Source organism: Anomalospiza imberbis, chromosome 4 (assembly GCF_031753505.1).
Source record: "Anomalospiza imberbis isolate Cuckoo-Finch-1a 21T00152 chromosome 4, ASM3175350v1, whole genome shotgun sequence".
NCBI lineage: Eukaryota > Metazoa > Chordata > Aves > Passeriformes > Viduidae > Anomalospiza > Anomalospiza imberbis.
Genome location: NC_089684.1, coordinates 54,322,066 through 54,348,613, shown reverse-complemented (window position 1 = coordinate 54,348,613; position 26,548 = coordinate 54,322,066). Strand labels below are relative to the sequence as shown.

The following is a 26,548-nucleotide window of genomic DNA, read 5'->3' as shown; positions in this document are numbered from 1 at the left end:
GCTTAACAGCTGATTCATATAGAAAAGCTGTCTAATCCTGCACTTGGTGACAGGACACATGCCAAGAAAACAGTCCTGGTACAGTCAGAATACCATCTTCTCTGGAGAGCCCTATGGCCTGTTAAATCAATGATTTGAAACTATGAATATATTGATTTAATTTCTCAATTGCTTGAACTTGTATTTTGTGAAAGGAGTGTCAGTGTTCTCTAGGTTATCCTCTTTCAACAGGGGCTTGCACTAGATGATCTCCTGTGGTACTTTCCAACCTAAACAAATTCTCTATGTTTGGGAAAAGGAAATGAGGATTTGTTTTGAAAGTGTAAGCTAGAAAGCTCTCAAAAGCCTAATAGCAAATGAGTGATTATTTTAATTGTTCAAGTAGAAGGAATTGTAATGCTTTTGCTTTTCAAAATGATTGAAGAGGGGCAAGGACCCTTCCCTGTACCTTGAAGGCCTGAAGTCACAAGCCATATTTAGTAAATATTTGCACTGCACATTTCAAAGCATCTGGAGGAAGCTTTTAACTTATGTTAGACTAAAGACAAAAAAACTGAACCTGCCAAAAACTTAAAGCCAAACAGCATCTCCCTAAAACAACACTTCCTTTGAGTTGTACAGTCTGATGGATTTTTCAGTTTCTGTGTCTTTATTCATGGTCTGTCCGATGTGGAAAATCTCCTTCTAAGTACTGACTATCAGAATTTTGTTTTCCTTTGTTTTGTCCAGAAGGCTTGGCTATTGCATATGTGCAGACCTGCAGGACAAAGTATATGTTTACATGGCATTTTTTTTGTTAGAAATATGAGACCCATAACCAGATATCATTACTGAGTGATGGGAAGAGATGAAAGCTCAGTGAAAATGAAAAATTTTGTTGAACAATCCCCTTCTCATTTCCATAGTATAACTATGTGAAATAATAGTGGTGCTGGTTGTGATCAAATTCAGGAAAAACTTCAGATTTTCGGATGGTGACTGTGTTGTGCTTGTTTGCAACATTCAGAAGAAACCTGCTAGCAGAGGTGAATATCAGTTAAGAATTCAAGTGATTTGTCAAGCATATGAGAGGAGCTAATGTTTCACAAATTCTTACTCAAAACTGTGAACACATCGAAACCATTGCCCACTGCTAACATAGGCAACAGTTTTTAGTGATTTCAGTTTGGTGCACATAATACAGGGTGTCTCCATGGTTCACAATATAACTGAATATTTTAAATTTATAAAAATATTTCAGAAATAACTACACTTATAGATTTAATATCTTCTGGGGACATTTTCTGCAGCTGTACAGAGGTGTGAATGTACATACAAAAGCAATTGGGATGCTTGAGGCTAATGAGTTACCACTTGTCATTTTTGACTGCTCTACTTCCAAAGTAGAGTGTGTTCAAAAGGTCTTTGATTTAATATTTGTCATTATATATATGTATGTGCTCATATGTTTAGGAAAAAAAAAAATCCAACCTCAAAAAGCAGTCAAAAGTACCAAACATATTTACAAATATGTATAAAAATGTGAGTGAGCTTTGCTGTTTTTTGCTTTTTTTTTTTTTTAATTGGTCTTATTCTTCATTATGCAGAACTGCATTAATTAGGCTCTGAATAGTGTCATGGTGGTCAGTAGGGAAGACAGTGGTTATTGGAGTCCTGTAACTCCAGCAGTCAGATTGACTGTTCTTGTTCATGCTGGGTGAGTTCAGAAGCTTAATTTATCTGTTAGCACCATCTCTCCTATGCCAGTAACATAACACCTATCCTTTATGTAATCCTTCCCTTGCTGCAGCCAGCTGATAAAAAGCCAAAACGAACAACTTTTGGTGAAACTGGATGTAAAGTAGGGGAAGGGAAGAAAAATATGTTAAAAATAGTAGAAGAGAATAAAATGTGTTTGGTATGCAGGAATTATTGTTATTTAAAATTAAAAATATGAATTAAAAAAAATATGCACTGTTCTTTGTAATTCGAATGAGAGAAATAGGTTGGTAGAAATCTGGGCCAGACAATTTTGAGATTTAAGCCTTTCATGATGGAATTACAAAAGCAAACATAATTGGGCACCAAAACTTCCATATTTCAAAATGTTTATAAGGTGCTCCAGTATTTATACTGTACGGGGACTGTCTTTAAATTTAAACATAAGCAAAGTAATTCAAGCAGATCACCTAGTTTTGTTAGCTAACTGTGTCCTACTGAACCAAGCCAGTGCCTGGAACGTGTTACTTTCAGGCCATGGGGCTGTTACAGCTACAACGCATTAAGGTAAACAATGAAAAAAGTAAGTAAATCTCATATTCTGTGAACACCAGTGTCATATATGAAAGAACTGCCACGGCATTTGTTGCACTAAGTCTGCAGCACGTTTCCATGTGCTGCAGTCAGAAGTTGAGCAGGGGTCTCTGGAGTCCTGGTGTTCTGCACAGTGGGTCCCACCCCCCTTTTTCAAAGCGAGCGCTGTCTCCTTCAGCGCCGCTCAGGAGAGCGGGCGCACGTCAGCTGACTCAAGTATTAGTTTCATGGTCCAGGAGGAAATGAAGCGTTTGATTGCAAAAGTTTTCACTTCTTCGGTGTAATGGTAAGCATATTGCTGCTGGTTTGGGGCATTTTTTTAGCATGATGTTATATTAAGTTAAGGAAGTGAATCTGTATTCCTTGGAGTGTTTGCTGCAGGTGTCTGTTCGATTAGACAGTTTGGGGAGCTAAGGAAAACCAAAGCCAGCTCCTCCTCTGTTGACCTTTTTGAGGGAGGAGGGGGGAGTCAAGAGTGGTATAGGCATAAAGTGACAAATTATTACAACTACATAGCTTTGTCCATATTACTCTCCTGCTTGGTCCTTGCTAAATGATTCAATTTATACTGGTAAATTTACTGATACGGGAGATGCCTTCTGAAGTTTGATATTGCTAAGTCATCCTCAGTTAAGTATGCAGAGTAAAGGTTTATATTTAGCACTTCAGTGCAGCAATACAATTAGGAATAGAACATTGCTTTCTTTCTCACTTGGCTGCAAATAATTAGAGTTAGCATATAAATCATTGCTTCAGTGTATGATTTTTCAAATGTGTTTTTCTGACAGTGAATTAAACAAGCTAGTCTGACTGAATAAATCAGTACTCTCTTTTTCATAATATTTGCTTGTGCTTTAGCAACATATATTCACATTTCTCAGCAATTTCTGGACTTTAAATCAGAAACTCTTAGATCTTGGAAAAATGAAATCTTTATACCACCCGGGTGACACAGCAAGTCAAACTCTTTTCTGTGTATTTCTGTAACTTGATATTTGATCAGAGTTGCCTTTGGAGAAAAAACATGTCCCATAACTATATGCACAATAAGACCATGTTAAATTCAGAAGATGAGATAATTTTCTTGGGGGCTTGTGTAAGTTTCTCCAAGTATGAGTGGAACTAGACTTCCAACAATGATGGAGTTGATATTGAGGAAACTGTGCATGGGATACAAAAAGCTGCGTGGTCCTCCCTTATTACCACTCCCAGCTGTAGGGTGGTGTGCAGGGGACCTCTTGTATCTTCCTCACTAGTTCCAGGTTGCTGTGTTTAGCTGTGATTCCAGCTCTGTTTGCTGTTAGGGAAAGTGTGAAGTGCAGTCTCCAGGCACAATTCCTGACCATTGAATAATGACAATACAAATATCCACACAGTACCCACCTCACCTAGTTTTCCTTCCAACAAGAATGGTCTTTTCAGGCTTTAAGTTGGTGCTTAGTATTTCACTGACTGGAGTTTAAATTTTATTCCATTGGAATGACATGAGGTTTTCCTCTGTGGGTAATATATCGGACTGTTTTGTGTGTATTGTTTATTTTCAGTATTTCAATATTTATGGGGAGGAATATAGGAAGAAAATGGAGGCTTATAGAAATATGAAGAAGGTGTTTATTTTTCCCTCTCCTGTCTTGTGTTGTTAATAACACAATGTTTAAAAAGAAAAAAATAGCTGGTCATTTTAAATTGGCAAGACTATGGGATGGGTTTTGCATAAAAATACTGTGGAAGCATTTCCTCTCCCTCTCTGCCACATATGTGGGTACACCTTCCTACTGTTCTCCTTTCCACCTTCATGCCTGATTTTCTGTATCCTTTTAACAGTCCCATTCCCACAGGTAAAAATTGTGCAGCCAAAAGGATCAGGCCTAGCTTTCTGAAATGCTTCCTAGTGATCAGTGGGTCTATCCTGAGACTCCTGCCTAAATCTGCAGCAACTGAGCTTCTATGCTGAGACTCCTGGCTAAATCTGCAGAATACCATGCAGTAAATGTGACATGCTGTGTTTGCAAAGCCTTGGATATCCAATGATGCAACAATGTGACCTGTAGTTTGAAACCTCTGTGTGAGTGTATCTTCGTGTTCCATGAAATCATTTTGACCTCTAACTAATGTATTTATAGGATTGGATTTATACTAGGAATAATTTTTGTTGATTTTTCATGTGTAGTTACTGTGCAAAAACAACAGTATGTCTGCTGAGATATGTTTACAGTATTGGTATATTTCTATGACATTAAAATTATTTTTAGTAAGTTATGTTTTCTGTTTTTCTTTTCTTTTTTTTCCCACGTGGTTTTGTTGTTGTGCAGAGCTCTGGGATTGAAACGTTAGTGGAGGAGCTTTGCTCCAAACTGAAAGACCTTCAGAGTAAGCAAGGTGAGGAAAAAATGTTTAAAACTTCTGAGGCCATGTATTGTATTTATCAATTCTGCAACATTCCGAGATGGGGGTGGGTGTGAGGGGGTAGGCTGTTTTTCAGTAGCTTTTAGTACAGGCCATGCAATTTTAAAATACATTTGAATAATTTCATTCAAATAATTTAAGCAATTTTGTATTGGTATGCTTTATTTACTAAGAAATAGCCAGTCACAAATGGAGCTTTCTTCATGGAAAGGTATAACTATTCATATCCAGCTGTGCCTGCTTTTTTAGTAAATATTCCAAATTCAGCATCCCCCCTCCCTACCAAAAGTAATGAAAATAAAGTAGGCTTGATTCTATTCCTTTTGTGTATTGACGCTTGCAAAGTGCAGGTTTGCCTCAAAATAATTATGTGGAAACTATTTGTGTGAAAAGCATCCAAATAACTACCACTACTTAAAATTTTTGGGCTATAGGGGAATGATAATGGGCACTTTATGATGTCAAGCTTAGGGGGGAGGAAGCATAATGTAAATTTGTGTTGTCTCCAGTGAAAGTTCGTCGCACATAAATGTTTGCTCAGGCACACAGCAGCAGCCTTGGACAGTTAGAGTAAAATTAATATGCTTATTATGTAGTATAAGTAGCTGTAAATAAGAGAAACATGTACCTGCTTAAAGCATGGTTTTAGCAGTTTCCATTCCCTGTTTTTGTTTTTAAACAGTAATCCTTACTCAGCTCTTAGTACTTCAAATGCTGTGAATTTCTTCCTGAGCCAAGGTGATGTTGAGCATTTATTTTGAAAAAAATAAAATTAAAAAACGTATGTCTCACTTTTTTTTATTTTAAAGGTTTGAATATAAAGAATTAGAAAATCTTCAGTCACCTCTCACACAGGAAATATGCCTTTACATCTACTCAAAGCTCAAAAATTACTACAAGGATATTTCCTTTCAGTGAAACACATGAGAAGTTAGATGTGGCCAATGATAAAAACATTTAGTAAAATAGTTGATTTTTAAGAAATATTTTCTTCTGTCTGTAGCAATGCAAGAATGAGATAAGGATTTGGATATGGAACAATTAAACATTCAGCAGGAATCTTCCCAGTGGGGCATTGCTAGCCATGAGGTTGCATGGAGCTGCTGGCCAGTTGTGTTTGGTCAGATTTGCAGGACTGGACAACTGTGAAAAACTTGAATCTTGGGTAGTAATTCATGATTTCTTAATGTTATTTACAGTGTTGTATGGAAATTTTACTACTATTACAGTTATACATCCTGGTGCTTTTTTTAAATACTGTTATAAGTACACTGGATTTTTTGAGTTTTTCTGTTAAGCATTTGGAATTTTCTTCCAAAACAGAGGAGAAGATTCACAAAAAGTTAGAAGGCTCTTTGACTCCTGAGACTGATTTATCTCCCACAGCAAAGGATCAAGTAGAAATGTATGCATTTTTTTCTTATTATTATCTGAGATGCTTTTCTCTTTTTATTCCCATATTTTAACAGAGTGAAGTTAACTTAGGAAGAAATCTGGAGTTTTGTGGATATTAAGAAATACATTTCTTTTCATGCCATCTTCTTTTGTTAATCTTGTATATTTAAATAAAAGCACTTGTTTAGTTTAATTTCTATCAAAGCCCAGACTGCTTTCATTTGACTATATACAGAACTCAAGCTATACTTTATTTTAGTTTCCTGAAGACTGAGTCAACCAGACAAAAACCTTTAAAACAATTAATTGACATGTAGATTTACAAGGAGGGAATAATCTGTTTCCTGGATTCATATCTCACTGTCTTCTATTGCAGAAATGGCAAACAAACTATCTTATAACCTTTAAACTCTTGATAACCAAAGTGATCTCCTAGTTAGTAAGTACCTGAGTCCAGTGTTACTGAACTACCCAGGAATTTTGTCATTGACCTCTCTTGGAGGTACACCTGCTTCTGTATCTTTTAATAGTAGCAGCAGCCTAGTAGAAATGTTACTAAATGGTTGATGAACCTTCAGGGAACTGATTGTGCCAATGTGCATTTCATTTAACTGACTTCTAAAAATTTTGAGTAAGTTTTCATTGAAATATATGTGATTCAGTAAAAATCTCTCTACCACCAAACACATACTACTATAAATATTGCAGAAAACCGTATTTTAATCTTGTACCTTTTGCATAAAGCTGTTAAGCATCTTAAACTACTCAAAAACTAACCCTTTTTAATAGTTTTTTTTAATAACTTCATGATCAAATTACATAGAACTTGACAGATAGTGTCTCATTTCATAAACGAGAATTTTGAAAACTGAAATTCAGGACTGACCTAACTGAAATTCAGGACTTCCTCATGTATAATCTAAATCAAACATTTAAGAAGCCTGTAGTGAATTACTACATTATCTAATAAACCTGGAGCCACTCTTGTAAGCATCTACAATTTCTTTCTACAGTGATGTTTAGTAGTCTCCGAAAAGGAAATTGTTTTACTTGTATGCAGTATATTTCTAAACATATGTTACTATAACACTTTTAAAGTAATTTTAATTTTCCCTTTGGTATCATTCAGATAGTGCAGTGAGTGGCATGTACATATGTACTGCAAACTAGATTTTTAGCAGTTAGTCTGGTAGTGTTTTGCTGTGTTTTTAGTAATGCTTTCTAAACTTAATGCTTATCTGAAGTTCTACAATCCAAATGTCCCTTTTGTTTTGCTTTCAGGTACTATGAAGCATTTCCTCCTCTTTCTGAAAAGCCAGTTTGCCTGCAGGAAATTATGACTGTATGGAATAAATCCAAAGTATGCTCTTACTCTAGCTCCTCATCTTCATCCACTGTTCCACCAACTAGCACGGATACATCTTCTCCAAAGGATTGCAATAGTGAAAGTGAAGTAACTAAAGACAGAAGTAATAAAGTATCTGCCACTGTACAGGAAAGAACCCAGCAGAAGAAGAGTAAAAACGAGAAAGAAAACAAGTTTAGTAACAGCACTGTTGAAGAGAAGCCTGTTTTGTACAAAAAGCAAGTCCGACATAAGTCTGAAGGAAAGATGCGTCCCCGCTCCTGGTCATCAGGATCTAGTGAGGCTGGCTCAAGTTCTAGTGGTAATCAAGGTGAATACAAGGCATCAATGAAATGTATTAAAGTAAGACACAAAACAAGAGAGGTTCGGAGTAAAAAAGGGCGGAATGGGCAGAGCAGGCTGTCAGTGAAATCTGGTGAAAAGGTTGATAGAAAAGTCCACAGCGGAAACAGCAGCAGCAGCAGCAGCGGGTCCATCAAACAACTGTGCAAAAGAGGTAAAAGGCCATTAAAAGAAATTGGAAGAAAAGAAGCTGGCGGTAGTGATGGAAAAGATTTGTATTTAGACAGTAGAAATGAAAAGGAATATAAAGAAGAGCCCTTGTGGTATACTGAGCCGATTACGGAGTACTTTGTTCCTCTTAGCAGAAAAAGCAAGCTGGAGACTACGTACCGCAACAGAGAAGATATATGTGGAGTAACATCAGAGGCTGTAGAAGAGTTGTCTGAATCAGTGCATGGTCTTTGTATTAGCAACAATAATACTCATAAAACATACCTCGCAGCAGGTACTTTCATCGATGGTCACTTTGTAGAAATGCCTGCAGTTCTAAATGAGGATATTGACCTCGCTGGGACCTCAATATGTTCTCAACCAGAGGACGACAAGTATTTAGATGATGTTCATCTGTCAGAACTAACGCACTTCTATGAAGTGGATATTGATCAATCCATGTTGGATCCTGGTGCCTCAGATACGATGCAAGGGGAGAGTCGGATTTTAAATATGATTCGACAGAAGAGTAAAGAAAAAACTGATTTTGAGGCAGAATGTTGCATAGTGTTAGATGGAATGGAGTTGCAAGGGGAAAGTGCAATATGGACTGATTCGACCAGCTCTGTTGGTGCTGAAGGGTGGTTCTTGCAAGATCTTAGTAATTTAGCTCAATTTTGGGAGTGCTGTTCATCTTCTAGTTCTGGTGATGCAGATGGGGAAAGTTTTGGAGGAGATTCTCCGATCAGATTCTCCCCCATCCTAGACAGCACAATGCTTAATTCACACATGCTTGCTGGCAATCAAGAGCTCTTTTCAGATATTAATGAAGGGTCTGGTATAAACTCTTGTTTTTCAGTGTTTGAAGTGCAATGCAGTAACTCTGTTTTACCATTTTCTTTTGAAACACTCAGCTTGGGAAATGAAAATGCAGATTCTAGTAGCACTGCTAATATTCTTGGAAAAACACAGTCTAGATTGCTAATATGGACCAAAAATAGTGCCTTTGATGAAAATGAACACTGTTCTAATCTTTCAACAAGAACCTGTAGTCCATGGTCACACTCGGAAGAAACACGTTCAGACAATGAGACTATAAATATTCCATATGAAGAATCCACGCAATTTAATGCAGAAGATATTAATTATGTAGTTCCTAGAGTGTCTTCGAATTATGTAGATGAAGAAATTCTAGATTTTCTGCCAGAAGAAACCTGCCAGCAACAAGCTAGAAGTTTAGGAGAAATGCCCACTTTGATTTTCAAAAAGAAATCTAAGCTAGAATCTGTCTGTGGTATTCAGCTAGAACAAAAAGCAGAAAGTAAAGACTATGAAACTACACAAGGGTGTAGGGAAAGCAGTCCACATGGAGATGGCTACAGCTCAGGGGTTATTAAAGATATTTGGACAAATATGACAGACAGAAATTCTGCAGCGATGGTAGAAATAGAAGGAATAGAAGATGAATTGTTTTCAACTGATGTAAATAACTATTGCTGCTGTTTGGATACAGAAGCAAAAGTTGAAACCCTCCAGGAACCCAATAAAGCAGTGCAAAGGTCAGAGTATCACCTTTGGGAAGGTCAAAAGGAGAATGTAGAGAAGAGAGCCTTTGTCTCAAATGATTTATCAAAAGTAGATGGTGGTGACTATACCACACCATCAAAACCCTGGGATGTTAACCAGGATAAAGAAAACTCATTTATACTTGGTGGTGTGTATGGAGAGCTTAAAACATTTAACAGTGATGGAGAATGGGCAGTGGTGCCACCTGGTCACTCAAAGGGGAGCTTACTGCAATGTGCAGCTTCCGATGTGGTGACAATAGCTGGTACAGATGTTTTTATGACTCCAGGTAATAGCTTTGCCCCTGGCCACAGGCAATTATGGAGGCCGTTTGTATCATTTGAACAGAACGAGCAATCAAAGAGCGGAGATAACGGATTAAATAAGGGTTTTTCTTTTATCTTCCATGAAGACTTACTGGGAGCTTGTGGTAACTTTCAAGTCGAAGAACCGGGGCTTGAATACTCATTCTCTTCCTTTGACCTGAACAATCCATTTTCACAAGTTCTTCATGTAGAGTGTTCGTTTGAGCCAGAAGGAATTGCATCTTTCAGCCCTAGTTTTAAACCTAAGTCCATTCTGTGCTCTGATTCGGACAGTGAGGTTTTACACCCCAGGATATGTGGTGTTGATCGAACGCAGTACAGGGCTATACGGATTTCTCCGAGGACTCACTTTCGCCCAATTTCTGCATCTGAACTTTCTCCAGGTGGTGGAAGCGAGTCAGAATTTGAGTCAGAAAAAGATGAGGGAGGTATTGCTGTCCCTCCCCAAGTAGATGTATTTGAGGATCCACAGGCAGATCTCAAACCTCTGGAAGAAGATGCAGAAAAAGAAGGGCATTATTATGGAAAATCAGAGCTTGAATCTGGAAAATTCCTTCCCAGATTAAAAAAGTCTGGAATGGAGAAGAGTGCACAGACATCATTGGATTCCCAAGAAGAGTCGGCCGGGATGTTGCCAGTAGGAAACCAAGATCCCTGTTTAGAATGCAGTATGAAAGAATCTCTAGAAGGGAGAGTGGTGGAGAGCTCTAAAGTAAACTGCAGAATAGTGGAGCCACGTGAGGAGACTGGCAGGTTTTGCAGTTGTAAAGCAGGGTGTCATTTCCCCACGTACGAGGATAATCCTGTTTCTTCAGGAGAGCATGAAGAGGTATGTGGATATATAAAATTACAGAATTTGCAGCTGGCAGCTGATAACCAGCAGTTTGTCATGTGACAGTTCAGTTTAAATGTTCGTGATTGTATAGATCTCTAGAAAATACTATTTTGTAGAGAAACTGGAGGTTCCATCTGCACATAAGTATAAACTTGTTTATTGTAAGGGTGACCGAGTGCTGGTGCTGGTTGCCCAGGAAGGCTGTAGAATCTCCATCCTTGGGGATTTCAAAAGACATGCGGACAAGGTCCTGGGCAGCCTGCTCAACTGGGCCCAGCTTGAGCAGGGGGAGTTGGATGTGATGACCTCCAGAGTTCCTTTTGAACCTCAGTTGTTCTGTGATTCTGTGAAAAATTAGCCATCTTCAGGTATTTTGGTGTCATCTTGCATACCTTTAGAAATATATGCATGTGTACACTCATGTGACTATAAAAATCTGTTTACCTTAGGTTTTTAGGTTATCTGATTTACATATAAAATGTTAAAATGTGCATAAATTTTGAGTAATGAAATATTACTGATTTTGATTCAAACATATTTTAAAATTCTGAAGGAAAATATCTGAAGTCAGTCTTTTCAATATAGTTTCTTCCAAGTAGAAAAATTTGGAGTTGAACTATTGGATGTAAGCTTCAGCAAAGAAAGACTTGTAAAAAGGCTTAATTTTCTGGAAATTAAAGCATCCTCTTTTCAGAATATAGCCAAAAAGAAATAAAACGTGGATGCAAAATATCCGGCGCTACCACAGTACCGTAAGAAAGCCTCAGCATAACTATGGGTTAAGCTCAGAGGTTTCTTTCTCATAATTGTAGCCATAAGTTAAGTAATAATCAAGATAAAAAAATCCTTTCTAGCCAAAAATACCCTGAGTTTTTCTTGCTGTTAGCTCCCTCTGTTCTTGAGTAGAAACATTTAACTATCAAAATAAATTAGATGTGTGACCAGCCCAGAGATATTGTCTGGATAGGTATAAGTTCCATCTTACATTTTCTTTTCCTTACATTGTACATTTTCTTTTCTTCTTCAGCCTCCTCTTGCACATACTCAGCAGTTGTAGTATTTACATTTGGAGGAAGCTTTTCCATTTTCAGCTGAAGAGTTGCACCCAGCTTGTGTTGTGCAATTGCATATTTCTCAATTATAAGTTTGAAACACTAACTCATACATAGGCAAGCTAACCTTTCTCTTGCTAAAACTATAGCTCACCTTTTTGTTTAACAAAATCAGATTTCTTATTTTCCTTCTTCCTTATTTGTTTCTTCTCTCATCCTCCTTTAAATTAATTGCTTCTTTTCCCAGCATCATTAAGTTGATATCTGCTGCTTGCACAAGAGAATCAAGTTTGTGACTTTTCCAGACCCTTTCTCGACATCTTGGTTCCTGCAGCTCTGTTAAGTTAACAGAGAAGAAGTGGCTTCAAAAATCTTTACTGGAGTCTGGGAAGTTTCTATATTTGTGCCAGGCCTTGCAGAAAGAGTCATCAAAAACCTTAATGAACTTAAGACTGTAAGTCAGAACAGGTTCTGGAATTGCCTTTTACCAGGAGTAAGTGAAATCTAACTCCATCATGCAGTAGGGCATAATGAATGAACGAGTGATTATAGTTATTTGTGACAGCAAGAGCCTGAAGTTCCTTCCAGCTCTTTTCAGATCTTCTTTCTGGATGTGCAGTGCTCTGTGAGGCTGCTTATTCTCATCTTCACTTCAACCACTTATCCATTCAAGAAACTAGTAAGTGGCTGGTATATACAGTGGTACCATAGTTTATGGTAGCTCTGAGGCTTATAAAAGGTCTTCTGGTCGTGAACAGTGCCCAGAAAGCTCTGGTATTTCATTTTATTTGAGTTCCTTAGTGCAAAGAGGAAAACTTACTGCTTCCCTTGCTCAGGTCACATGATTTTGTAGGCATTTTCATAACTTCAAAGTGATAAACCACTGAGAAGTACCAAGGGCCAACTCTCAGCAGTCTAGACTCCAGTTTGGTTTGCGATTAAGTTCTTCCTGGAGGGGCTTGGGGAGCTTTATTGCCCCCTAAGCTCAGACAGCCTGGGTTAACTTGTCCCCCTCTATCTACCATGTCTCAAAAAGGTGTGTGCACACTCCAGGCTTTTCTAAGCACTGGTAGTTGGAGTCTGAATGTAATTGGCTTTTGGGCTCCAGAGCATTTATTTAAATTTCTTACTGTGCTTAAATGTCTCTAAAAGATGTGTATGAGCTTTTTTCTTTTTAAGAGTGATATTATTTATTTTCATGAGCATTAAGCAAAATCAATATAAAATACCTAGATTTAGTCTAGGAGAAACTTTTTTCATGGACACCCCACACGTACATGCATGGGGGCAAAGCAAGCACTATGGTCTGGACTGATTAGTATAGATCAGTATTTGTAAGTTGTTTTTTTTTTTAATGAAACTGTGTTTCTGTGCTTGACTTTGGACAGAAATTAAAGTCATTGTTTAACTCAGTCATCTAATGTAAAGTTTGAGTTGTGTTCTTAGGTACCTCCAATATTTTTGCATAAATAATGGATGTGAAAATACTAATATAAACCACAGTGTAATAGTAACACATTCTATTTTGCATCACTTTAACTTGAGTTATATATGTGCTGTGGAAACACACATCTTTGAGTACCTCCTATTTATGAACAAGACTGTAGGGAGAATCTGCTTCACTTTCCTCCCTCTTACCTTCTATATTAGAGCACTTCTTTTAGAATTACAATGTATTTTGCAGCAGGAATTTCTGCTGGTTTTTTTTTTTAACATGAGCGATATTTATATAATCTAGCCATAAGATTAAAAAAAAACTAAAACCAACAACAAAATGAAGCCAACAAAACAATTTTTTTTAAAACGTCCAAACCAAACAACCTCTACAAAAAAACACCAGCACATGCCACCCAAACAGCTGCATAAAACCCCACAAACACAGCTCCCTTGCCCTCAGCAAAGTACAGTCCTTTTTCTTCTGAGTATATGCTCCTACTGTTTAGCTGTGGAGTCGTGGGTAAGTACACAATCTGCACCAGTTAATGGCCTGTGAATATACCAACACTGCATCTCCTGTCAACAAATTTTATATGGGCTCCAATCCAGCAGGTGTGCTCAAAGAATGCTCATACTGTTGGGTCCTTGAGATAAATAAAAGGATCTCTGGGGTTTTAAGGTGTGAACATGCCCGAGACACTGGTTTTGGGGATGAGGAAATTTTACTGACAAAAACCGTGTTTGTGTATCTCATGACTGAATTGTCCTTGAGATTTTGGGATTCTGTGCTGGACTGGAGTAACATAACCTCTTTAGAAAGGGCTGTCAAGAGAGGGGGAAGAGGGGTGCTTTATAAACATTGGTTCTGAGGTTAGCAGTGTAGAAGGTCAGCTGTCATAAATCCAGGTAGTGATAAGAGGGAGACAAAATTTGGAGATGTCTACTGTGTGCCTTAAAATCAAGGAAATCAAATGGAAAAAAGAGCATGTAGAGTCATCCACATACAAAGCAAAGAACTCACTGTAAATAGTGAGTTATTTGGGGGCTACCTAAGACAGGACTGGGCCAGATAGTCCTTGGTAAGTGCTGATCATGGCAGGTGATGAAAATACCTACAAAGACTCTTAAGTTTTAACCTTCTAATTATGAGAACATTATTTTGCAAAGATATTGAAGGGCTCGAAAGGATTATAGAAAGAGTTTGCAATAACAGTTTAAAACCCCCAAGGTTTAAACAAAGCAAACAAAAAAGATTTCGTATACCTGGAAGTTCTAGAAGTAAATCAGTAACAGAAAGATGACAGAAATATATTTGATAAACAGAACTAACAAGCTTGGAAAGCTATGAAAATGTAATATCCAAAGTATTGATTAGTGCATCTATTGTCATTGTTAATGGAAATACAGGTATTACACTGTTTCAGTTAGTCACTGCAGTATTAACCTGAGTATCATGAAAGAGCAGCAACTAATTTGAGAAAAGCCTACTAGAATACTTGTTTGAGAACACATGGAAGGTAGAAAATAGATAAAAAGCAAATCTTGTTTTTAAAGAGGAAAATAGAACTCAAGGAAAATTGAACTAATGATCCTCTTAAATTGGCTAAACTGTACTTTAAACTGTAAATGGCCCAAATGTGTGAGTAACAGGAAGTTTCTAAGTATTAGTTTAGGAGAAAGGTTGCCCTCTCAAAATAACAGTCAGTGGTTTACTGGAGGACAACAGAGATGATTCTTTTTTCTAGTATGTGGCATGTTTATGAAAATACCTGATAATAACAAACTGGGAAGGTCTGCAGTTACACTGGGAGACAGGATTAGAATCAAAAAGTTGTTAAATCTGAACTGCATCTGAAACAAAATGCAATCCTGCAGGTTCAACTAAAATTTCTATGGAAAATAGTAACCCTCTTTGTACAAACACTATGGGAGGAGTGACAGGTGAGGAAGAGATGTGAAACAGAAAAGCATCTTCAAATACATCATAATTGAGTGTAAATCAGGAATACACTGCAAAAGACAGCATCATGGAGATCCATGAACAGGAATACCCTCCTGAAAAAAGTTGCTGTGCTGGAGTACCGGGCTCCTTGTATCTGGAATGATGTCTTGAGGAGAAAACACGAAGGTCACTACTTATGAAAACAGAGTGAAGGAACTGGGGGTGTTTTTTCTTAAATAAGAGAGACTCTGAGCAGAAGCAGCAGTTTTGCAGAAGCCATGTTCATAGTTAGATAAGGGAAAAGCTGTGTTCTCTGTAGGCTCCGGTAAACACAAAGGAATTTGATGTGATGAAAAAGCACACTAAGAAAAATAGAAGAATAAGAATTGTAACCAGACAAGGAGCATACTGTAAGGTTCAATTATTTTTTAGAGAAGCAGTGGAAATTCTGCCTTGATGAGACTGAATGTAGGAATAGTGCATTGTAGTTGATTCCAGCTTTGTCCAAGAGTAGAGGCTAGATTATCTCAGAGTCCTTTCCACATATATTTTCAGTAAAATTCAGCAATGAGGTTATTGCCAAATGGGTTTTAAGATTATAAAGTCTGGACTCAGCTTCCTTTGTTTGTTTGTGACTGGCTTCTTGAGCCAAGTGTATCTTCACTGGGTGGCTGATGAAGTAAAATTAGGACCTGATTTTTTGGAATGGGAGTTCATTGCTGCTTTGGCTTCTGAATTATTCATGTGGTGTATTCTTCCTGATAGTAAGGGCTTGCAGAGCAGGTTCAAAGAAATATTTGCTTACAGATTAATATGATTTTTTCTGTCAGTTGTAACACTTCTGATAATATTCATTCAGACCATACTGAGGCTTTAGTGCTTATTCTGTTCACATTCTTCAAGCCTCTTGTTGCCCTTGTCAGCCGTGACCCTTGTCAGCAAGCGTTCTGAAGCAGTACAACTAGTCAGTGATGGTGTTTCCAAATTAGTACCTAATAGTCTGGGAGAAGCCTCAGTTACCCTATGCCTAGCTTTAGAACCAGAAAAGAAACCCATCAGTCTTCTCTCCAAGCTGCAGCAAAACTGGGAGTGAAACAGCATTGTAGCTGCTTTTGCCTCGTTGTCTATGAGTTTAACTTAAGAATAAAGTAAAATAAATATGAATAGTTTCAGAGAGGAGAGACTTCCAGTCACAATATTTAATATCAGAACCATTCTAAATAATTGCTATTTAGATGGTTAGTTGGAAAACTTAATAAAACTTTTCATAAAACACTGGAAGTCTATAGGAGTATGTGTATGAAAGGAGGAGAAGGAGACATACATTGAAAATCCTCTTTTAAAAGGGAAGGATTGCCAACCAAGGAAGGTAGACTCATGGTGCTATTTGGGAGTTGGTATTTTGTATTTACTGATTGGGGGTGTCTCTTTAATTCACAAAAAAAATCACAATGTGAGACTGTGTATTCCTAGGAAACACTTAAGCATCTGTAGGAACAAATTTTTCTTCTGCAAATGTATAAAATGGACATTAAAAGGGTCCTCTTATCCCCTCCCAAACAAAAATCCAGCAATGTGCTGGGAGCTCTCTGTGACCTGCTCCAGCTCTCCAGGGGTTGGGGCTGTATGGAAGCACAGGGGGGCTGAAGCAGCCAGTGCCAGTTCAGTCAGGGAGCCATCCCAGAGCAGGTGCTGAGCTCTGCTGGTGCCTCAGCCCAGGAAGCAAGGCTGCTGCAGCTCCTTGTGCCCTGCCAGACTCACACTGGCTTTGCCAGTACCTGCTGGGGTTCATCCAGCTTATCACGTGTGCAGGTGTGACAGCAGCAGGGGAGAGACTTTGAAGTTGTGAAGTTGTTGACTCCACATTGTGCCTGTGGAGTTTAGATGCCTCTATCTATAATCAGCACAAAGTGAAGCTTCCATGATTGACTGTATTAGTAAATGCATATATTTCTTACTATGTCCTGCTTATACCCTTGAGCTGCTTCTTTTTTTTTTTTCTTTTTTTTTTAATGTTAAAAAAAGACACCAACCGATGATTTCAGTTTCTAAGAACTCCCTTTTCTGGAATTAAGGGTTTGAATTTTTGGAGGGTTGTTCCAAAAAAACTGTTCCTGGGTCTGATGACAGGAAACCAGCATGGATAAGTTCAAATAAGTTGAATCTAGGACATGTTTCTAAATACAGCACTCTTGAGTCACTCCTTTGGTTTGAGAGGGGCTTCTCTTTATTAAGGAATGAGTGTTTGTCAGTTTAAGTTCTATGGGTGTGTAGTTCTCCAGCGGGTTAAGGAGGAACAAAAGGATGCTTATTAATCTAACATGTTTAAACATTCTCAAGTTTACTGAGGAGACAGCTGGCTAGAAAGCCAGTGTTGAAGCTCATTTGTTAATGTTTGTTGTAGGCAGTTGCACTGTTGTTTGCTTTTTGAGTCATTCTAATATCTATAGAGGATGTTGCAGAATGGCATAACCTTTTGAAAGCTAATGGGGTTACCTCAGGTGCAGCAATGAAACTGGGGACATGTGTGTTGTGACAAGCTCTTGCTATTTTAGCCATATCCATCAATGTCATAAGGAAAGGCCTCTGTAAAATTAAACTAGCATTCAAATACGGGGAAAGGGAGAGAATTTGGGCAGTCTTAGTGATTGGATTACTTCTAGCATAAAGACAAATCATTGATCATCCTCATAACCTCTTTTTCCTCATGTTGACACATAATTCTCTAATTCTGTGTTTTTCCATTGAGTAATGGTACTGCTAATTCATCCTCCCAAACTTTAAATATGAAGTTTTGCCACTTTTTGTTCGCTGTCTTCTCTGTTTTGTGTTACACTGAACTGCTTGTCATGTTGGCTAACATTTCACTGTACTTCCATCCCTTGGATAGCTCTCTCTAGATTGTAAAGTGTAGGGCTGGAATTAATTTTTTTTCTGTATTTGTATAACTCTGTATGGGCCCAGTCTGAGCCACAGCATGGAGTTCATATTGGCTAAAAGAGTTCAGAGAATGGATGTTCCGCTGCAGTTTGACAATCATTTCCCATTAATGTTACAAATTGAGCAGTGTGACCTGTAAGACTTAGGAAAATTCATTGTAATACCAGAATTTCCTCCTCTACATGTAAGTATATTATTTATGGCAAAATGAAGTGTGATTATTGTCTAAACACTTTCCTATATTGAATACTAATCTGCAGAGAATGAGTGGCAGCCAGGAAAAGCAATGCTGGTGGGAAAAGGCGCTCTATTCTCCCCTTTTTCCTGCATCACAGTGTGAAGGTAAGCACCTCTGCCTGTTAGAACTAACTTGCTGTTGCGCCCATGTTAGAATGAAATGCTCCTTGTTATGGATTGGAATTGCTGCAGATGAATTGGATTTGCTGTCTGTATTAAAAAAAAAACCACACCAGTAAGCTTCCACAAAAAATTCTCTGATCTGAGAGAGAACTGGGATGCTTCAGTTGTACTTGTATTAGACCTCTAGCATGATTCTAAATTGGTTTTAAAAGAAAGTGATTTTAAAATAATCTTTACACAAATTTACTTAATTCCAAAGCCTACAATTAAATAAACAGAAAATCTGTGATTGTGAAAACACTTTATTACATATTTTAATGTTTCATCCTGATAAATACTTATTAGGTAGGTAAGTCTATAGGAATGTGAAAACATGATGATTACCTTTTATGGGTGTGCGTAAATAACATGCCAGTTATTCAGTGAATGTGTGGAATCTCTCTGAGGCTGGGAAGGAGAGGGATTTGCCACTTGCCCACTCCTTTCACACTGACAGAATTCTTCTGTCCTGCACTGAGCAAGTGCAGTCTTAGCAGGCAGGCTGCTCGTGACCAGAAGCACGTGTGCTTCCAGCACTCCCAGGAGTCTGTAGCCTCTGACAACTGACTCAAGCCCAGGTTTTCAGTGGACCGCCAAGAATCCAGGCAGCCTTTTTTGCCTGCATACCAATTCCCCTTTTCTGTCTAGAAGGCAGGAAGCTGAACAAGACCATTCTGTATCTTGAGTTGACAGGATCTCTGGTGCTTTCTGTTGGTACAGGCTCAGGGTGAGAAAGTTTTTACTGGAGACCTGGTTCCTTAATAATTTGAAAGTAGATTAGCCAGTTACTATTTTTGAAGCGCACCTTTAAGTGCAACCAGCTAAACAGTGTTCTTGGTTCCGAAAGAGCCTTACTTTGGTGTTTAGGACAGTTTGGGCGATGCAGGAGCAGAGGGGCGCTCGGAGCCTGCCCCGCTGGCGAAAGCCGTCAGTCTTCCCCGAGCGGGGGCTAAACAGTGTTCTTGGTTCCGAAAGAGCCTTACTTTGGTGTTTAGGACAGTTTGGGCGATGCAGGAGCAGAGGGGCGCTCGGAGCCTGCCCCGCTGGCGAAAGCCGTCAGTCTTCCCCGAGCGGGGGCTGGGGTCCCCCGCAAAGCCGCGGGGCCGGGGCCGCCCCCTGGCGGCGAGCGCGCATCACTGCTCAGCGCTTCCCTGGCCGAGCCCAGCAGCTGCTGGTGCAGGGCCGGGGACAACGGGATGTCTGTCAGGGACAACAGAGCCAGCTCTGTGCGGCTCAGTTTTTAAACGAGACCGGGACTTGATCCTCACAGCTGACGTTACTCATCCACAAACCTTTTTCCGTATCCAGCTGTCAGTGTGGGTACTTTTTATATGTGGGTGCTGATGCATGTGATCCATATGTGTCTATCTACATGATAGATGTTGATATTATATATATAAAAGTTTACTCTGGTAAGCACAAATCATAGCCATTCACATCAGCTGGGGTTCTTGAGTTTCAGTGAGGAGCAGGCTACTGTTTCAGTCTATACTGTGTGGGTATAGAAATAGGAGTGATGTGGAACACAATGCAATATCAGAATTAAAAAATGTACTAAACCATTTATGATAAAAAAAGTAATTCTTGCTCTTTGGTATTTTAGGTGTTTTCATTAACTAAGTAGCTTCTTCTTTTACTATTAGTTATCCAGGTAGGATTTGATGAAGCTTCCATGAGGTATTATACTGATTTCTTTCTGGGTGTCAGACCATAAAAACCCCCACAGGCAAAGAGTTTACATGGCATAGAGTGTGAATTCCAAGAATACATCTCTGGATGCTTTAATTTATGGTATATGTAAATAACAGTGTTCCTCAATTCTGTTTTTGTTTCCTCTGCATCTGAAACACCCCCACAAAAACAATATAGAGTGCTATACAAATGCCAAGGGAGAGAATGGTGTAGGAGAACTTGCAGATGTAAAGGAAGTATCCAATGATGATGAACATCTTTTAGATTTTAATATGGTAAGTTTGTCAATGGTTTTGGGGAGGAAGATTTTTACTTATTTTATAAGGGTGGGCTGCTGCATCTTTCCTTTCATCACAGTTCTCAGTCTACCCTCAAATTAAATTCCTGCAAAAAACTTCAAAAGCTTCTCTTCTCTTACTTTGTTTTTTAACCTCCTCTGCATCTTGAGCATCCTTCTGAAAATTCCTCTGGGTGTTGTACTTTGGGGAGTACAACCCTTTGTACAAACAGCTGTGCTTCTAGTAGATAAGCAAAGCCAGTTTCCTTTGGGAACGCTTGCCATTTGCTTGTCATGAGTCTTAAACATGAGTCTTTTCCTTCGACTTCCAATTCCAGTAAGTGTAGAGTGAGCTGAAGTGCACTATGAGGGCAGAAAGGACCAGCAAATCAAGTCATAAGGATAATATATGCTGAATACTGTCCTCATTACAAGCAAAAAAACCCTGGGTTTTTTCTCTAGGGAAAAAAATTTCATGTACACATGTATGTACTGACATACCTTTAAACTTCAGAGTGATGATAGCACTTAGTTTAACATTGTGACATGCTTGCTGTGGCTTTACTCATTCAGATGAAAACATATTTAAAATACATTTGCTTGAAGTTTACTCAGATCTGTGCTGTGTTTTCTTAGTATTTAATACTTACTGTCAGGTTTTGGAGATAACTTTTACAGTAATTTTTCTAACATGAAATGTGATAAAGATACATCCTGAGTTCACTTTTGATTCTCTTGCTGTTTTGTGCAAATCCTAAAATTAAGGAATAGGAAAAAATAATAAAAGCACCACCTTTTTTCCCTGCTATTCTGCAGTCCTTTCTACATAATGGACTAAGTCAGGAAAGAGGAGGACTTGCCCTGTAATCGTGGCATCTCTCTTGGACAACTACAAAACCATATAACCCTCCCAGCCCAGAGAAAAGCAAGCATGTTCTTTATTGTTCCCCATCAACACTGTCAGTTTAAATCCTTAGGTTTCTTCTGTTTATGAAGCAAGATGTGCAGATGATATAAATGATGAGGCAAAACCAAATGGCTTCAGGAAGAAGATCTACTCCAGTGATAGCTCCAGCTCTGAAGACACAGCTTCAGAAGGTGGAAGCGAATGGGCTGATCCATGTGAGGAGGAGCTTTTTTCTCGAACTCAACTGTAAAAACTGCAGAGTAGAGCAGATGATTGAAAAGTAACATGAGATGGAAAACTATCTTTCGTGAGGGTCTGTAGCTCTAAAACAACAACTTGAGTTTCCTCTTCAGTTAATGGATTCAGATGTGTATTTATCTTTCTCTTCTTGCTTATTTTATAGATGAGGACACAGTTGTCCTGGTGAAGATTTTTTTCCCAAAAAATACTGTTAAATTCTTGGCTATTTGAACTAGACTAGATTGTGTTGTCAAATCAAGAATGGATGTGCATGTGCTTGTCTTAGTAGTACCACTGCTTTTTTGCATCTTAATTGCAGTTATTTTCTTTCGTAACTGTAGCCCTACCACTATTACGATCTTCTTAGCATCGCAGTGTCTACAACTACTTCTGCTATTCAGAGACTTCAGCTTTCTGCACATTAGGCTTTGTTCTTTAAGAACTGGGAGATAAATACTTAACACTGTAATCTATCAGTGCCTTTCTGAATGCAGGAGAAAAGCATGAATGACTTGTCCAGTCTTCATTCAGTAAATCTCATAACTTTGAAGTAGGAACAACAGGGTTGTGCTTTAGAGACTTACAGAAACTGTGTTTTCTATCCTATGATTCCCCCCTCCCACAAACCAACACTGAGGATACCATGGTTTGTATTTTTGCTAACTGGAGAAGCCAAGGATTTTTTGTAGGTGTGGAGGCAATGTGGAGGTTTTTTCCCTTTTTTTCTTTTTTTTTTTGTCCTTTTTAGCAATTTGCCAACGTGGGGCAGAAGTTCAAAAAGTAACACCAAAAATAATAAACCACTGGGGTGATGTGTGGATTGTTGTGAATTTTGTTAATGAGTAATGAGAATGTTGTCTTGTTGCAGATGAAGGCATTCATGTAACCTGCAAAAGCATCCTGTAACTGAACTTGAGCCTGAATGACTGAAACTCTAAAATGCTCAGTGTTCAATGTTTTAAATGCAAAGGGTCAGTGCTTCACTTGAAAGAAATCCTGTGGCTGCTGCAGTTAGCTGCTGTTGTGGCTGTAATTTAGTAAATCTTGTAGTTCATTTTGTGTTTCTGAGAGAATGTGTGGGGCAAGTTATGTGTGTGGTGGGTGGGGGTAGGGAAGGTGATGACTTAAAACATACATGTGTGATTGCAGTAGTGATTGTTGCTTTATGTGACTTGCTTTTAAATTTTCTTTTGTTAACTTAGAAAGTCAATACATTGTCAAGTTGCAATACATTGCATCTGTACAAGACTATCAACTCCTTCTGCTTCTAACACATTATGCAAAATGTATAAGCCAGGAGGAGCAATATTTGCAAAACTAAACATTCTGACTTTTTAACAACTCCTAGTTCAAAAAATGACAACTAACTAGTCTACACAATCGCAGCATATCTATAACACCAGGAAGTGCAGAAAGTGACTTGAAAAGCTTCACCATTATTTTTGACAGGCAATAAACCTCACATTAAACATAGCTGTTTGAAATGTGAGCTGAACTGCCTTTGAAATATGTTCTGCGCTAGAAATGCTTTCTGAGTAACTGGGTTTTGTTGCCTTTATTCAATTGACAGTGTAAGAATTTAAATACGTGGTTGGGAAACCATGCCAGTCTTCATGCAACGCTTTTGGTGAGATCCTTACTAAAACTGGCTTGGTTGCCCTTATCCAAGGACTTTCTTTTGGTCCTCCTCTTAGACTATGTTTTAGGGTTTGTATTCATACAGCAAATCTTTTGACACTTTACAGTTTCTTTTCTTAATTTATTTGCAGACTTTTAATAGATTTTATATATTTTACTTTCTTCTGAAGCTTCCTTGAGAGGTTGTTTAGCACCTGCACTGAAACTAGTTAACTGTAACATGAAAGGAAAAAAGAACTTTACACACAAATTCTTCAAATCACTACAGTGAAGAATGGAATAGAATTCATTTGAGAACAGGAAGTGACCAAGTGGACATATTTCAAACACAAACTTCAGCTCAGTTAATTCTGGCTAGAGCTTCTTTGTTGGTAAGAAAGGGCTCAAAAGTAACAAAGGTGTTGCTCAGAGTTACACTGTGGCATGTAATGATTCCAGCACCTTTGGGGAAAAAAAAATCCGATATTGAGCTTGGGCAATAACAAATTGTCTTTACTCGTTTTCATAGTTTAATGGCTAAAGCTCTGAGGCTTTCAGTGAGAGTTGAAGTGTGGTTTTTAGTTTTTCAATATGGATAGAAACACATACGAACAACAATAACAACAAGAGCATTAAAGGTTGGCATACGCTGAACCGCACTGTGGGATGAAGCGCATTGCATATCCATAGCATTGAAGTTATCAGTTTTCCATTCCTGGGCTGAAATTTGTTTCTACTTTTTGCTTCAAGTGGTTGTATTGTTCTGATTTCACGTACACCAGAGTAACTGATTTTGTTTTCTTGTGGAGTTACTTAACACCGAATAAAAATATAAAAGGACAATTGGATGGTGTGTATGTGTGTCTTCATTCTCTTCGGCTAATGTGTATAACTTAGATACAACATGCAGTTAAGCATTAACTATTCTGGAGAAATAGCATGACATACCTAATTTGGGAGTCCTTTTCATTGCTGTAATTTTTTAAACTACTTTTAGGATGTAGGAAAATTAAATACATTGCATACGTTCTTAAAAAAAAAGAAGACAAAATGAGCTTTGTCCACACTTTATTTCTGTAGAAATTAATTCATAATGACAAATTAATGTTTAGAAAACATGAGACCTTTTAAAGAAAAATCAAACCCAAGCAAACCCAGACCCCCTCTCACATAACAGTTACGGAACTTGTATATAATACGGGATCTAACCCAGCAGATTTCTATTTCTGCTTCCAGCTTGTGTTCAGCCATCAAGAAACCAGTCTCTCACTAATTCCATGGCTGCATCTCCTTTCAGAGAAAGGAAAAAAAGCCCCAACAGCTCACATTCTACTTGGTGGAGCCTTGTGTATTTTGGTGCTGTAAGTCTGCAGCCAAGTAACCTGGGATTCTGTGCAGAATGAATTCTCCTGAATTAGAAGTTTGGTGAAAATGACACAGAAACACACACTTGGAAATAATGGAAGAGTCCCTCTGTAAGATCCTTGAATACTTTTGTTCAAACTTGGTAGTTGAAACTTTTAAACCTTATTTTTAATTATTTCCTAAATACAGCAGAAGTAGTAAATTTTCATTGCATTTATAGAAGATACTTGATAAAGGAACTACATTTCATCAGCCAGGCTTTCAGTTCCTGTATCTGAATTAATATTAAACACACATATTGTAATGAACTAGTTTCCAGTGTAAACAACGCTCCTGTCATGCAAAAACCGCCACTGTATAGTCCTACAACAAGTGCATCCATCAGTGGTAGGACAGGCTGGCTGTAAATGCATGTCACACTGTGCCTTCATGGGAGTGTCTGATGTGAAAATACATGGGAAGGCAGTGAACCTTCTGGAAAGCCAGGATTCCTTCACAGTAACTCATTCTTTCCCTGCCAGGACCAGCATTATCCCCAGTGAATCAGTCATTACCTTCCACATACAGCATCTCACATAATTTTCTTTTATTACCTGTGAAACTAATAGCAAAAAGACTCCAGAGATTTGGGACAAAGGAATCTTTACTGATACATTTTAGCTTCCTACTGTAAGACTTCTGTTCCATTTTTTAAATTCCTCTCAAAATGTAGTATTACATGCAAATGCTTATAAATTTTTTGGTCTACCTCTGCTCCAGTGGGATGATAATGGGATGAACAGGAAAAATCAGCTGACAGAGCTGACAGTGGGCCAACATGCTGCTGAAAAAAAGCCATCATTTTTCCTGTAATTGTATTCAGTACAAAAATATTAAATTCTTTGAAGCACTGCAGATCCAAGGAGACATAATAATGGGATCTGTTACCTGCCCAAACTGAATGTTACTTAGTTTCATTCATCCTTACTAGGTCTAGACAACAATTGATTTTTAGTCCAGGACTTGGTTTTTTCTTCGTAGTGAGTTCCAATAGATTTTGCCATGTTGACAACTGCTACAGAATAGATCTGTTTTCTTTTGGAAATGTAATTTAAATAGTGCTTGCATAAGATAATAAATCTGTTATAGAACTCCAGCTTTTCATTATGCAGCTGTGCATAACAACAACCATGTTTTCTTCTCTGGCATGATTTAGTGATGAGTGAAGATCTGTAACAGAGGTACCGGGGAGGCTTTGTTAGCGATTATTTATGGGCACTCAGGATTCTGCAATTCTGAGATATTATACAAGGAGTAATGTTTTTAGTTGATGTAGTTTTACTCCTTCACACTTTATTACTCATGTTGTCTTTCCTAAATAGTTTGTAGACAGCGATAGAAACAATCCTGTCACGCATCATGTTTCAGTAATATCAGTTCAAACATGCTGGAAAGTCTCACACACTTTCCCCTGTCTTTCCTGCTCTTCATTTTCTCAATCTATTCTTACCCAGTGGTAACAGAAGTGTTAACAGTGACGGTAGCTATAGACCTAGCTTCCTCATCCTTTATCAGGTCTAACTTCCTATAGGAAGAGGCAGCTTTTTGGGATAATCAAATAGCATGTTCTCCAGCTGTTCCTGATTCACCCCAACCCTATTAAAATGGCCTGGTGTACAGATAGTCCACCTCTAGTAGGAACGCCCGTGCAGATGGTGGCCATGCTGACAATGGACTGCTGTCAAATACAGACAGCAAAAATAGTTTTGTGTGATAAAAAAAATTCTGATGAATCTGAAGTAGAAGAGCATAATATTAATTTCTCAAAAGCATCACATTTGCTTCCAATGTATTGATTTTTTTCACAGAATTATTACCCTTTTCATTGCTACAAGTCAGTAGAAACCTGAATATAGTCATTGTTCCCTTTGCTTGTGCCATATAACATGCATGGGTTATTTCACTGTGCCTACAGGTAATTCTGTAAAGCAAGGAGGAGAAGGAGCAATGTCTCCTGTCTTGC

General features: G+C 38.2%; 1 protein-coding gene across 5 annotated transcripts in view; it reads left to right on the top strand.

Moving 5' to 3' along the window:
* Nucleotides 1-24,024, top strand: part of KIAA0232 (KIAA0232 ortholog) — a 65,215-nt gene extending 41,191 nt beyond the window's left edge. For 2 of the 5 annotated variants that reach the window (XM_068188623.1, XM_068188625.1), the window contains 6 exons: nucleotides 4,605-4,671; nucleotides 6,022-6,103; nucleotides 7,375-10,672; nucleotides 18,310-18,391; nucleotides 20,318-20,415; nucleotides 21,395-24,024. In XM_068188623.1, the coding sequence (XP_068044724.1) occupies nucleotides 4,605-4,671; nucleotides 6,022-6,103; nucleotides 7,375-10,672; nucleotides 18,310-18,391; nucleotides 20,318-20,415; nucleotides 21,395-21,574 (3,807 nt within the window). In that variant the 3' untranslated portion in view covers nucleotides 21,575-24,024. The remainder of the gene's footprint in view (nucleotides 1-4,604; nucleotides 4,672-6,021; nucleotides 6,104-7,374; nucleotides 10,673-18,309; nucleotides 18,392-20,317; nucleotides 20,416-21,394) is intronic. The other 3 variants (XM_068188627.1, XM_068188626.1, XM_068188624.1) reach the window with 3 other exon arrangements.
* Nucleotides 24,025-26,548: the final 2,524 nt, after the last annotated feature.